A 15,232-nucleotide genomic window follows, 5' to 3' on the forward strand; every position below is an offset into this window, starting at 1 on the left:
GCAGCTTTTACCCTAGGCCTCTGCAAAGGCTTTAGGAAGTGGAGGCAGCTTAAGTCCTTACATTCTAAATAAAGTTCCCGCATTGCCGGCAAACTTCTCTCCCCAGCTGCACCACAAGTTTCATGAGGTTGCAAGTCCTTGGCACTGTCCTTTCCGGAGTGTCTAGCACGTTGTAGGGCCTCAAAACAGCCTGGTCATTTTACAAGGACTGGATTTCTTCTGCCTCTCCTGTGCCCCAGCCCTCACCCTCAGGTGACCTGAGTGTAAGAGCCAGCCTATCACACCTGTGTTCTAACCCCTTTGAACCCCAGTTATAAAATGGGGCTGTATTTCCCAAACAGAGGAAGTGGAGGCTCTGAGCACTGAGAAGGTTATAGAAGCTTCCCTTGCCCCTCACACGTAACTCAGGAAGAGAGGCCTCACCAGACACCCTCCCTGCCGACACCCTGACCTGGGACTGCCAGCCTCCAGAACTGCGAAGCAATACATTTCTGTTGTTTAAGCCACACAGTTTTGTGCGACTTTGTCATGGCAGCCCCAGCCAAAAAAAAATGGGGTGGGGGTGCCTACCTTTATTCTTCCAGCCCTTAAAACACCTTTGTAATCAATTACCTGTGTTCAATACCTCCCTGCCTGAAATACCTAGAGTGGCTTCTCTTTTCCCAAGTGCTAAGCAGCATTTTTCAAACCGTTAGTGCTTTATGAAACAATGTCATGGGTCTTGCCAGCATTAATTTTGAAATGAATGAAGAAGCAACTTGAATAGAATAGAAGGAATAGAACAGAATAGAAACAGATATTCTCAGAGTGGGATCAAGCACAGTAAGCTCTGTGAAACCTCCGCTTCAATCAAGTATTATATGAATGGCTGTACCAGGTCACAGTGGAAAACTTATGTCTGGCAGTGGGTTGAAAGACCTGATTCAGGGACCCCACTAGCCTTCTTGACCTCTGAGGGCTGCTCCATGAGGATTCAGGTCCTTTTGGGGCTCTGGCCAGGACGGCCCCTGGGCAGGGCCAGGCTGCATGGGTGGATGGGGATGATCTGCCCCACCTCCAGCTGAGAGCCCGGGGAACCAGGGAGTTCAGGGTGAGGCCACTCACTTGCCAAGAAAGCACTTGGGGACAGTGCTCAGCTTTCTCCGGCGGTCCTTGATGAGGTTCACCTTCTTGTTCATCATCATGTGGTACAGCTTCTCCCCCTTCTCCGCAATCATGACGTAGGCGTCACGCTCCATGCCCAGCTTCAGGCCTGCACAGGGGCACGGTCAGCACTGGAGAGAGCACCAGACCCAGGGCAGGGAGGGGTCGGGGGGAGACAAGGGGCAGGCCCACAGCTCCTAAAAGCCGGCCTGCCACCTGCCCCCCAACCTGCCCCCCACCACCACCACCACGCCAGCGGCAGCTAGAAGGCACCGACTGTTACTGCCCTAGGCACCTGCCAATGACACCTCAAAACAACCATTTTACAGACAGCAAAGCTGAGACCCACAGAGGTTAAGTCCTGGGATAACAGGGGGTCATGCCTTCAACCCAGGAAACAAGCTCTACAGCTATGTTCTTAATCACTTTCCTATGCTGCCTCCCCAACCCGAGGGTGGGTCTCCAGATTCACAGGTTATCAGAAAACTTGTCAGGATCTTCATTCCAGCCCAGTGATAAAAGCCTGGTCATTCTTCCAGCCAGCGCTCACAGGACCTGACCCTAATCTCTGCCCACATGTTTCTATTTTGACTCCCATCTAATGTTGACAACAGCAAATGCTTTTATAGCACCTACTACATGACAGTACTCCTCATGAGAAACCCATAGTAATAAGGTGCCATAATTATCCCCATTTTACAGATGAAGAAACTGAGGTCCAGAGAAGTTCAGTTCTCTGCCTAAGGTTGCCCAATTGGAAGTGGTGAAACCAGAATTTAGACCCAGGAAGTTGGTTCCAGATTCGTGCTCGTGACCACTGTGAACCCAGCCCTGAGTTCAGGATGTGGACAACAACCAATTCTCACCACCAAGACCCACCTGCGCCACACCCCCACCCATGATCCCACGTGCCCAACAAAGACCACGGAGATACTGATCGGCCTCAGCTAGGCCACATCCCTGAACCCCATCCCAGTCCTGACCACACACACACTCAGCCCTGATCAATTTCAGAGGTCACAACCCTGCCTAACCAGGCCCCCAGTTCAGTGGTTTATCTGGCCTAATATCATTTTAATAAATGTTGATGCAACATTTAGGATCAGAAAATGTCACCTAAAAATCCAGATGTCTAGCTTCTCTAGACAAACAATCCATGGATTTGGCCCCGCTGGGCCCATATTCCTGAGAGAGGATGGCGGCTTGTCTTGGGTGGAAGTAGGGAGAGGAGAGGAGAAGCGGATGGGTATGATATACACGCGAAAGGCAGAGTTAAAGGGACTTGTTGATCTATTGAATTTGGGGAGCAGGTGTTGCAGGGGAGACCAGGGATGATATGCACAGTTTGACTCGGAACTGTCGGGCAAAGGGAGGAGCCACTGACTGATATGCAGAAGTTGAGGGGAAGACCCTTCTATTGGGCCTCAGTTTCCCCATTTGTCTAGTGGGCAACCTCTGAGGTACTACCGAGTTGGAACAGTCCCAGAGCTCCCTGTCCCTTCAAATACCTGCTTCTTGCAGCTCCGATCCTCCTGAAAAGGACCCTATGCCTCTTCCCTAGACACAGCCCCCACTCAGAAGAAGCCACGCATAGCTCAGGGGTCCCAAGCGAGCCCCCCAAAGCTGCCGCTCACTCTCGCGCTGCTCCCGCTCGCGGATGATGGCGTCCAGCCACTTCTGCTTCTCCTCTGCCGTCTTGGCCATGCAGACAAACCACTTGTTCTTGGCCGTGTTGTGGATCTTCCAGCCATTGGTGACGGTATAGCCGTTGCTGTGGTAATCCGCTGGTGGGGGCAGGAGGCAAAGGTACAGCAGACACTCAGCCGCGTGACTCTCAACACTCCCCATTACCAAGCCTTTCCACCCCAGCACAGGGCAGGGTCCTCGCCTGCATCAGGATGGGGAACTGGACTTCCAGCCCTTCAAACGCTCACTTCTTATCCTTGTCCAGTGGACAAGAAAGATCTTATGCAAACAAAGACCCCTCTCAACCACTCAATGACAGAGGACTTCATTTTAAGACTTTGTCTCTAGGCACAAACACAGCAGTGACTCATGGGGAGACACTTACCTGGAGCCCCAAAATGCTTCCTGGGCTCCTCCCATCTCACTCGGGCACTGAGGTTACTTAAAACTTTTAGTGCCAGACTGACAAGCCAAGTTAAACATGGGACCCCTACCCAACGCTGGCTGGGATGGGACCTGGAAAACCGCTCAAACAGGTTAGCATGATCTAGGGAAGCGAAAGCCTGAATCTGAGGAGGGCTCCACAGGCTTCATGAGACTGCCAAAGGGGCTTATGGCTCAAAACCAAGCAAGAACCCCCGCTCTGGACAAGCTCAAAAGCACACATACTAGGAGATGCTCACATGAGCCCTCACAGCGTCACTGTACGTGACCGTGAGCGGTGGAAACAGGCCAAATGTCCACCACCCAAAGAATGCATGAAGCGTGGAACGTTCACGTGGTGGAACACTCTGCAGCAACGGAAACCAACAGGCTGCAAACAGCTACGTGCAGAGACATGGATGAACCCCACCAACGTGGTGCTGAGTGAAATAAACAGTTTGTTAAAAAAATGTAGACCATATTTTTGGGGTGGGGAGACAAGATGTCACTCTGTCGCCCAGGCTGGAGTGCAGTGGTGAAATCATGGCTCACTGCAGCCTCGACCTCCTGGGTTCAGACAATCCTCCCACCTCAGCCTCCCCAGCAGCTGGGACCACAGTTGCATGCCACCATGTCCGGCTAGTTTTTGTATTTTTTGTAGAGACAGGTTTTCTCCATGTTGCCCAGGCTGGTCTCAAATTCCTGGGCTCAAGCAGTCTGCCCACCTCAACCTCTCAAAGTGCTAGGATTACAGGCGTGAGCCACCACACCCAGCCACCATATTTTATGACGATTTAAGTAAAATGGTCATGACCATTATATGACCAGGTGGGTTGTATATATATATATATATATACACATATATATATAATCACTATATGTAAAGCCACTTAAACACATGTAATCATATAACCACTTATATAAGGTTCAAAAACAAATTTTAATTAAAATGTTTAGTCATAAATGCTTAGGAGATAAAAATGTTTTTAAAAAGCAAGAAAATGATCATCACAAAATTCAGACAGTGGTTACTTTTAGGGGGAAGAAGGTATTGCAAGGAGGAAGGATTTGGGGTACAGTGTTTTATTTCTTAACTTGAATGCTAACCACCTAGATACTCGCTTCACGCATCTGTGCTCTGGGTACTTTTCTGTACCATGATAAAAGAAAAAGATATATTTAAATGAAACAGAGAGAGTGCGAGGGAGCAGGGAGGGCGCAGGCAGGGCTGGGGGAGGGGCTACCTGTCCCATCTTCCACGTTCTCGACCTCCATGACTTCAGTGTTGATTCGGCCCCTGAAGATGTAGAGGGAGCCATTGATGGATTTGGTCCTCTTAGTGGACTTCTTGCTCCCGGTGACCCTGAAAGACAGTGAGAAGTCAGTGTCCCCTGCACGTCACCTCCCAGATGCAACTGTTTTCAATAGCACAAAGGGGAACGCAACACTGAGGGGAGACCAGGAGACAGAGAGGAGCCCCAGGCAGGGTTCAGGAGCGGGCGTGTTTGGCTGGTGCTGGGGTAACCTGAACAAGTCTCTTCTCTTCCAGCCACAGCTTCCTCATCTGGAAAACAGGCTAATAGCCTTCCTGACTCCACAGAGCTACTTTTCAGCCAAGAGGAGACATGGGAGACCAACAGGAGGTAACAGAAACCCAATCTTCTTGGCTAGAAAATGGGGACAGGCCTATTAAATTTCTCAAAGACAGGAACTTCCTGAAATAGGACCAGAATGGAAGGAGGCTTGGAATTGGTGGTCCATTCATCCATCCATCCATCTATCCATCATCCACCTTCCCATGGTTCAATCATTCACTCAAGTGAATTCTATCATTCACCCATTCCTATAGTCTAAATGTTGGTGTCCCTCCAAAATTCATAAGTTATATCCTAACCCCCAAGGTAATGGTATTAGGAGGTAGAGCCTTTGAGAGATGATGAGGTCAGGGGGAAAAGGACCTCATGAATGAGATTAGGCCCTTATAAAAGAGGCCTCAGAGAGCTTGCTCGCCCCTTCTGCCGTGGCAGGACACAGCAAGAAGGCACCATCTATGAAGCAGAAAGCAGGCCCTTGCCAGCACCGAGTCTACCAGCACCTTTAATCTTGGACTTCACAGCCTCTAGAACTGTACAAAATACATTTCTGTTTTTACTTTATTTCATTTTATTTATTTTTTTATTATTTTTAAGACAGAGTCTCGCTCTGTCGCCCTGGCTGGAGTGCACTGGCGTGATCTTAGCTCACTGCAACCTCCGCCTCCCGGCTTCAAGTGATTCTCCTGCCTCAGCCTCCCAAGTAGCTGGGACTACAGGCATGTCTCACCATGCCCAGATAATTTTTTGTATTTTTAGTAGAGACAGGGTTTCACTGTGTTAGCCAGGAAGGTCTCCATCCATCTCCTGACCTCATGATCCACCCACCTCGGCCTCCCAAAGTGCTGGGATTACAGGTGTGAGCCACCGTGCCGGCCTTATTTTATTTATTTATTTTTTTTTTTTGAGATGGAGCCTCGCTCTGACGTCCAGGCTGGAGTGCAGTAGTATGATCTCAGCTCACTGCAGCCTCTGCCTCCCAGGTTCAAATGATTCTCCTGCCTCAGCCTCCCAAGTAGGTGGGACTACAGGCATGTGCCACCACACTCGGCTAATTTTTGTATTTTTTGTAGAGACGGGGTTTCACTACATTGGCCAGGCTGGTCTTGAATTCCTGACCTCAAGTGATCCACCCGCCTCGGCCTCCCAAAGTGTTGGGATTACAGGTATGAGCCACCACGCCCAGCCCGAATTTCTGTTGTTTAAAACCTCCAGTTTCTGGTATTTTGTTATAGCAGCCTGAAGGGACTAAAACAGTCACTCAACAAACATTTGGCCAGAGCTTCCTATGAGGAGGATACCAAGTCAGAAGCCATGGGGAGTCACTCATCTGTGTAACCAACAAGCCACGTGGAGAATGTGCCAGGCACTGTTTTAGGTACTGGGGCTGCATGGCTGAACAAAGCAACATCTCTGGGAACTCAACTTCTAATGTAGGGTTGGAGGCGGGACACAGAGACAGTCCCTAAGTAAGGTAAACCATATGTTAGATCAGAGGCTCTGGTGGAAGATAGGGCTCTGGTGAAGATAAATGCTCTGGTGAAGATAGGGCAGAAAATGAACTCCCAGAGCTCAACGGCCACTTGGTGGTGTGCACAGGCCTCTGCTCCAGCAGGTGGGCTGTATGCTCACCAAGAGCCAGTGGGTGTGTTCCCACACCGACTTGGCTGATGTGTACTTGTTACTCTAAGTGGGTAAATGAAATACGAGATAAGCTGAGGATTCGGGAATGTGGAAGAGACTTATCTCTCTGAAAACTAAGTTGTAAGGGGCGAAGATGTGGGCTTCTGCTGTGTGTGTGAGATGGGAGCCATGGAGGGTTGGAGCACAGGCGGAATGGGATGGACTTCGGTTTCAAGAGACTCCCTCTGTCTGCTGGTGTAGAAGGGACTAGAACCAGAGAGGAGACCACTGCAATCATCAAGATGAGATAAGGATGAGAGTGCGTATGTGTGCGTTTGTGTGTGTATACACATACATATAAACATATACATACATATGTGCATATATTTTTGTAAACTTGGTATTAAAGTATAAAATCTACACAGAAAAAAATGCCCAAAGCAGCATTAATATGGCTCAATTAATTTTTGCAAGGGAACACACCTGTATCAACATGTTTAGCTCCCCATAAGCACCCCCTTACACCCCTTTCCCATCCCTGCCCTCTTCCCCTGACAAGGGTAACCACTGTCCTGACGTCTAACCCCATAGATTTGCTTCGCCTGTTTTTGAACTTTACACAAATGGAATCATAAGTGTGTGCTTTTGTGTTCAGCTTCCTTCACTCAGCCTCACGGCTGTGAGAGTTACCGATGCTGCCGGGTGGAGTGACGTGGCCACACACTGGGCTTCTTTCCAGTGTGGTGCTGCTGTGAGATTCCTGCACGTGCCTGACAAAGACATTTCTTTGGGTTAGATACCTGAGGAGCTGAATTACTGAGTGATAAGGAATGTGCATGATTAGCTTTAGGAGATACTGCCAAGCTGTTTTCCAAAATAGTTGTACCGATTTTCCCATGCCTAACAGTGTAGGAACATTCCGGTTGTTCCATATCCTCTATAACTGGTATTTTATTTCTCATTTTGGCCATTATGGTACGTATATAGTAGTAGCTCATTAACATTTCATCTGTAGTTCCCTGATAAGTAAATAACCTCAAACACCACTGCATGTTTATTAGTGATCTGGTGCCTTCTTTTGTGAAATGACTGTCCCTTGTCATTTATTGTTGAATTTTCTTAATTATTTAAAGCAGAGGTTGGCAATTGTTTTTTTCTGAAAAGGGCCAAATAGTACACATTTTCAGTTTCGTAGGCCATACGGTCTCTTTACAACTACTCAACTCTGCCCTTATGGCATCAAAGCAGCTAAGACTGTATATAAACAAATGGGTATAACTGTGTTCCAATAAAACTTTATTGACAAAAATGGGCACAGGGCCAAATCTGGCTACAGGGCCTCTTTATATATTCTGGATGTGAACACTCTAGCCATTATACGGACTATAAAAACCTTTTCCCAGTCTGTGGCTTGTCTTTTCACTCTCCTCACAGTATTTTTAAATGAAATTCTTAATTTTAACATAGTCTAATGAATTTAGTTCTCCTTCACAACTATACTCTTTGTCCTATTTAAGACATTTGCTTACCCCTAGCTCATGAAGATACTCTCCTTTGCTTTCTTCTAGAAGCCTTATTGTTCTACCGTTTACATTTAAATCTATGATCCAGCTGAAGTTGATTTTTGTGTTTGGTATGAGGTAAGGGTCAAGAATCACCTTTTCCCCCACTGGATATCAAACTGACCAAGCACCATTTATTGTACTGCATTAGTGCTTTTGTTGAAATTCAAATGACTGCTTACATGTGGGTCTATTTCTAACTCATTATTTGATTCCATTACTCTACGTATCTGTTTTCATACCAATACCACACTATCTTAATTACTATGACCTTACAGCAGGACTTGGAATCTGGTAATAATGGTCCCTTAGCTTTGACCTTCTTCATAATTGTCTTTGCTATTTCTGTCTCTGGATTTTCCTGTAAATTTTACCGTCAGCTGATCATACACACACACACATACATACATACACACGTACACAAACCCCCTCCTAGAGTTTATTGGAATTGCACTGAGGTTCTGGACAAAGTTTGATGACAGGATGGAAAGGACTTGCTGATGAAGTAGGTATGGGGATAAGTTTAGCTCAAAATCAAGAAGATTCTGTCTTCAGCTCCTGAGCAAATTTCTTCTCCTGCCTCCAGACTCAAGCAGATACCCGTTCTTCCTGGGTCCTGAGCCTGCCAATCCTAGGATCAGAACGACACTATTGGCTTGTCTTCAGCTTGTGGACGACAGAACTTGGGACCTGTCAGCCTCCATAATCACATGAGTCAATTGCTTATTTAAATCTCTTTACACACACACACACACACACACACACACACACACACACACACACACACCCTATTGAGTCTGTCGCTCTGGAGAACCTTGACTTAATACGAATTTTGGTACCATTTACTGGTAATGAGGAAGATCCAAGGGGCAGAAGTAAGATAAAAAAGAAGAACCCTTTTCAGACACAACTGAAGTGTGAGCTACGTGTGAGACACCCAAATAAAGATACATATTTCTATTTCTTCCACTTGACCACGTACCAGGCCTTATTCTAACCACATTACACGTCTACCCTTTACATGTTTTACTCTGTAAAAACAACCCCATGAAATGAGGACTACTTTTATCCCCATATAACGGGTAGGAAAACAGAGGCACACACAGCTGACATAATTTGCTCAAGGTCACACAGATAGTAAGCACAGCCCCTATGTTCTTTTTTTCTTTTTCTTATTTTTTTTTTGAGACAGAGTCTCGCTCTGTCCCCCAGGCTGGAGTGCAGTGGCGCCATCTCAGCTCACTGCAACCTCCACCTCCCTGATTCAAGTGATTCTCCTGCCTCAGCCGCCGGAGTAGCTGGGATCACATGCGCATGCCACCACACCCGGCTAATTTCTTTGCATTTTCAGTAGAGACAGGTTTTCACCGTGTTAGCCTGGATGGCCTCGATCTTCTGACCTTGTGATCCGCCCGCCTCGGTCTCCCAAAGTGCTGGGATTACAGGCGTGAGTCACTGCGCCCGGCCCTCTGTGTTCTTAACGGCGACACACTACTGCTGCCTCTAAGATGCTAAGCAGGGGGCTGAGATGCATGCAACTTTGCTCTTCTGGGTCTTGGTTTCCCCTTCTGGAGGATGGGAGGTGGGTTTTTAAAACACTCCTTCCCATTTTCCACTTCAGACACCCAAGGAGCCTCTGCTTTTGAATTCGCCCAGAAGCACTGTGAGTCAGAGACCTCCCCTGACCCATGTCCTGGACGGGTGGTGCCCTGCATGACCCAGACAAAGACAAACACAGGCAGCAGTCACCAAGCCACTCCAGGCATTGCCTGCACCCACATCGGACTCAGGCCGGGAGATCCACTCACCATTGCCCAATCTCCTGGGCCTCTCAGAGCTCAGCCCTTTGGCTCTCCATCCAAAAGCAGGAATGCTGGCCACCTGCCAGCTTCTCTCAAGAGACAGATAGATGCGCCCTTTCCCTGCAGCCAGCCTGGCTCGCTTGTGGAAGTGAGGTGGGGAATGGCCTTGAAAGGCTCAGGGCACCCACAAGGAAGGCCCTAGGGAGCCCACTTGGAATCCAGTACTATCAGAATCAGCTGCTGTCCCTGCACAGGTGAGACTGCCTCAGAGGAGGCAGAGCCTGCACCCAGAAGCCAAAGGCTGAGTAAACTCAGCTAAAAGTTGGGAGCAGGTCACAGAGGCCTAAAGGGACGTTCTGTTTTCCAAACCCCAGTGTTCTGGGAAAAGTGCCTGCTCCAGACTGCTCGGGGCAGAGTGGTGGGGCAGGGCTCAGGACGGACATTGGCAGCAGCCCTGAAACTAACCAAGGAGGACTCTGAGGACAGCCCCAGAGAAGGCAGGGAAAGAGGAGAAGGGGGCGTTCATGAGCAGACAGCAGGACATGAGACAGACAGACCTCAAGGAGTGGACGGGAATGAAGGAGCAAATGAGAAAGGGCCATGCTGAGCCAGCCACTGGGAGACAGCAGAAGCAGGAGGCCCAGGCCCTCACAGGGAGGGCCAAGCCCAGAACAGGGGGGAAAGGGCAGTGGGGAAGGGCCCGTGGTTTCAGAGCCTCCTGTGCACCAGGAGCTGTACCTGTGTGACCACACCAGAGCCAAGTTAACAACAATGGTGCTGGCAGCTACTATGCTGTGCACCCACTATATGCCAGGCACACTCACATATCTGATCTTCAACGGTCCTAAGAGGTACATACGATCATTGACTCTGTGTTACAAAGAGGAAACTGAGGCACAGAGAGAGGCAAAGTCACAGAGCTGCAAAGGCGGCTAAACAGGGATCCAATGGGGGGGGCCTAGCTCTTAACCAAACTACCACAAGAAGGGTCTGATCGTCCCCACTTTACAGAAGAGAAAACGAAGGCTCAGAGAGGCCCACTGGAAGAGGAGGACATTGGGAAGCCCACACATGGGTATGGAGCATCCATTATTCATCCAGTGGTAAGGTTTCTCACTATACCTTAGGAGCCCAGCACAGACAGACAAGGAAACTGAGGCTCAGAGATGATCAGTGGCATGGCCTGGACCACAAAGCAAGTTATAGGAAATGCTGAAGGTAGGGCTTAGGGCCTGGACCTCAGGCCTCAGCTCTAGTCTTTGCGAGAGAGAGAAGTTAAGAAGCCTCTGAAACATCACTATTTTGTCCCTAACACAAAGTAACAGCAAAGAGATTCTGAAAAGTGCTGCAGGGGTCAGCTGAGACCATCCTATAACTGCTGAACATGAAAACGTAAAGTCAGGAATCTCTCTGTGCCAATCCACCCACCCACCCACACATCCAACCATCAGTTCCCACCAACTACTACAGGCATCCACCGGCCGCATCCACCTCCTAATTTCCCCTCTCTCCAATCATTCACCCATCCATCCACTCAGTAATCCAACTGTCCCACTTTCCCTTCCAGAGCCCAACCACCTCAGCAGCTATCAACTAAACACCTACCCATCCACCAACATGCCAACCAACTGGCCATCCATCCACTAATCTCCAAACCTCTGTCACCCACCCACCTTCCCAATTATATAACCACCCATCCATCCATCCATCTACCCAATCACTCAATACACCATACCAGAAGACCCCAATCTACCATTCATCTAGACACATATCCGCCAATCTTCATATCCATTTCTCTAACTGCCTGAACATCCACACATGCCCCCAGCTTTCCATCTATTCTTCCATCCAGCAGTCTCCTAAACCTCCAAGCATTCAAACACTCATTCACTCACCCACACGTCAATTCCAACATCCATCCACATTCCTTCCTTCCCTCCCTGCCTCCTCCTATCTACCATCTATTCACCTCCCAAACCTCCACCATCTGTGCCTCATCCCGTGTGCCCACACAACCCGTCACCACACTTTCCATCACACATACACCTGCCTCTGTCTACCTACTCAGTCATCCATCCACTTACTCCTAGACTCTACAGATTGCAAGAAGCACCAGTGAGAGACACAAAGAAGCTGAAGAAACTATCCCGACCCTCCGAAAACTGAACAGTGAAAGAGCTTCACTCCTCTCTAACCCTCAACTTTTAGATCTTAGAATTACAGGATGTTGGTGTCACAAAGAACCTCCCAGTTTCCACAGTCATCTAGACCTACACTATCCAATATGGTAGCCACGAGCCACAGGCAGCTACTGAGCACTTCAAACGTGCCCAGGACAAATTCAGGTGTTTTGTGAGTATGACATACACACCAGATTTTGAGGACTTAGTGTAAAAAAAAAAAACCCACCACACAAAATATCTCTTTAATAATTTTTTAAATAATAATTACTTGTATAATTATAATCGAATATAATATTCCAGTATTTGGGGATCTATTAGGTTAAATAAAATATATTATTTAAATTCATTTTACCTGTTTCTTTTTACCTTTTTAAAGGTAAAAAAGTAAATTTTTTTCACTTTTTTTTTTTTACTTTTTTACTGTTTTATTTACGTCTTGACTTGTTACATTTTTTAAAGGCTACTAGAACATTTAACATAACATGTGGCTCGCATCGTATTTCTACTAGCAGCACTGATTTAGAACAAATCCCTCACCTCACAGGAAAGGGAGGCCCAGAGAGGGGAGTGACAAGCCCAGGGCATCACCTGGAGAAGGTAGCAGGCTAGACCCCATCTCAGTGTCCTGGCCACTTACCTGGATTTCCGCTTGCAGTAGACAAGGAGGTTGTCGAAGAGGAAGAAGGCCCTTTCCTGGATGTTGCCCGCCGAGATCTTTAACAAAGTCCCTTGCAGGAGGAGCTGAGTGCAGATGTCGGTGAGGTTGGAACCCTGGGAGAGCAATGAGGATGCAGTGAATGAGCCTACCCAGGAACATCCCCTTCCTTTCCCAGAGATAGAACCTACTACACTACCACCTGCCGCACGCCAAAAATTCCACCAGCAAGCCTGTCAATGGACAGAAAATCAATACGATGTGATTAGTGGTTTCCATCTGCTGAGCATGCCAGGAAAATCCTGGGGAGGGCACACTGATGTGACCACATGTCCCTTTTACAGGAGAGGGACTTGGGGCTCAGGAAGGAATGACTCATCCAGCTCATACAGCTAATAGGTCCTAGTCAGCATCTGGGTATGTTTTGGTTCAGGTTTTGTTTTTTGGATTTTTTTTTTTTTTTTTTTTTTTTTTTCTTGAGACGGAGTCTCACTCTGTCGCCCAGGCTGGAGTGCAATGGCGCAATCTCAGCTCACTGCAAGCTCCGCCTCTTGGGTTCAAGGGATTCTTCCTGCCTCAGCCTCCCAAGTAGCTGGAATTACAGGCATGCACTACCATGCTCAGCTAATTTTGTATTTTTTTAGTAGAGACAGGGTTTCACCATGTTGGTCAGGCTGGTCTTGAACTCCTGACCTCAAGTGATCCAACCGCCTCGGCCTCCCAAAGTGCAGGGATTACAGACATGAGCCACCACGCCTGACCTCATTCAGTTTTTATTGTGGGTTTTTTTTTCACCTATTCCTTCCCCACTATTTATGTCTTGACTTGTTACTATATATCCCTCATCTGAATGCCCCTTCTGTAAGGACAGGGCCTGAATCAACTATGTGCCCTGTGTATGCCCAGCACCCACAACATTCTCTGGCACACAGTAGGTGCTCAACAAATGCAATATGTAAAACATCAGGGGCAGGATCCTGTGGGCATTCCACCTAGCTAAGTTAAAGATGTACATGTCAATCCTAAACCTGGTCACCTATGCTGAGAGGCAGGGGAAGGGGTGACAAAGTTCACTGAATGCATGAAGTTCACTGAACATCAGTGAGCATCCGGGCAGAGTGGCTGGGAAAGGCATCAGGGAGGAGCCAGCAGACCTTGGAAGACAAAAATTAACATAAAGAGGCTGGCTGGGCGTGGTGGCTCATGCCTGTAATCCTTTGGGAGGCTGAGGCAGGAGGATTACCTGAGGTCAGGAGTTCAAGACCAGCCTGGCCAACATGGTGAAACCCCATCTCTACAAAAATACAAAAATTAGCCGGGCATGATGGCGGGTGCCTGTAATCCTAGATACTCAGGAGGGTGAGGCAGAGAATCGCTTGAACCTGGGAGGCAGAGGTTGCAGTGAGCCGAGATCACACCATTGCACTCCAGCCTGGGTGACAGAGCAGAACTCTTATCTTAAAAAAAAAAAAAAAAAAAATAGGAAAAGAGGCTGAGGGCAGGGATGGGAAGGTCCTGGTTGGGAGGGATCCTCAGAGCCTGGGATCACATAGGTCTCCCTGAAGCCGAGAGGACCCAGGCAAGGGCAGAGAGATCCCAAAGTCCAAAGAGAGAAGAAAAGAAACCTTGGTGGGCACCGAATGCCAAATGAGGCAGCCCCTCAATCCACGTCCCTCTTCTGTCATTTTGGGGAATGGAGTCTTGCCTGGTACTTGGCTGCCCAGCCACAGACTACATCTCCCAGTCTCCCTTGTGCCAGGTGTGGTCACATGACTAAGCGATCACCAATGTGCCTCACTGCCAGGGCACATCCTTGAAAGAAAATGGCTTCCCTCCCTTTCCTCTTTCCACAGGCTGGGGTAGTGGGATACACTGCAGCAGATGGTGGGGTAAGGAGCTGGAGGGAAACTGGGTCCCGGCAGAGCAGAGCTGCCCACCCCAGCCTGGCTGTCCACCTCTGCGCTGCTAATGAGAACTGCGGTGCAATGCTAATGAGCCACCTCCCTGAGGCCGCTGCATCGCTTCCCTATAGCAGTCAACCGCGGACTTTAATTAATACAATAAGGTACAGACAACAGGGTGCCACGGACATTTAGGCCCAAGGAATATTATGCAAAAGCAGTGTTTTAAGGGAGTTTCATGTGACAGACCGGCAGATTACACTGAAGAAAGAAACAAGAAGTGATGTTGTCCCTGCCTGGAAATGAACTTGGGGAGAGAGGAATAATTATTCACAGAATCTCCTTCCCCAAACACTGAACACCCAGAACCAACATGGAGTTCCTACCCCACTGGGACCTGCTGACTCAATTCTTTCTGAGACCCAGTAAGGGGAACTGGTTCTGGCAGCCGAGAAGCCAGGCTGTCTGCTAACGGCCTACAAGGGACTCTCTCGCTGGTGTTAGAGCTGGTCTGCTCTGTGCCCATGGTCCAGTTGGGTACAACAAACCCTTTCACTCAACAGTGCCAGAGACCCCTCTGGAGACCGGGAAAGCAGCTTCCTTGTGGTGAAGAGCTGTGCAGCCGGGACAGGAGCCTGCACTCATTATCACACATCACGGCC

The 15,232-nt window shown here is 48.4% G+C and overlaps 1 protein-coding gene across 5 annotated transcripts in view; it reads right to left on the reverse strand.

Annotated features, from left to right (window-relative positions):
* The window catches only part of PREX1 (phosphatidylinositol-3,4,5-trisphosphate dependent Rac exchange factor 1), a 205,360-nt gene that overhangs the window by 63,697 nt on the left and 126,431 nt on the right, over positions 1–15,232 (reverse strand). For 4 of the 5 annotated variants that reach the window (XM_005569681.4, XM_074005510.1, XM_065523273.2 and 1 more), the window contains exons 7-10: positions 12,652–12,785; positions 4,497–4,615; positions 2,778–2,927; positions 1,105–1,252 (exon numbers count right to left, since the gene is read on the reverse strand). In XM_005569681.4, the coding sequence (XP_005569738.3) occupies positions 1,105–1,252; positions 2,778–2,927; positions 4,497–4,615; positions 12,652–12,785 (551 nt within the window). Of the gene's footprint in view, positions 1–1,104; positions 1,275–2,777; positions 2,928–4,496; positions 4,616–12,651; positions 12,786–15,232 lie in introns of those variants that run through there. The other variant, XM_074005511.1, reaches the window with a different exon arrangement.

This window comes from Macaca fascicularis, chromosome 10 (genome assembly GCF_037993035.2).
Source record: "Macaca fascicularis isolate 582-1 chromosome 10, T2T-MFA8v1.1".
NCBI lineage: Eukaryota > Metazoa > Chordata > Mammalia > Primates > Cercopithecidae > Macaca > Macaca fascicularis.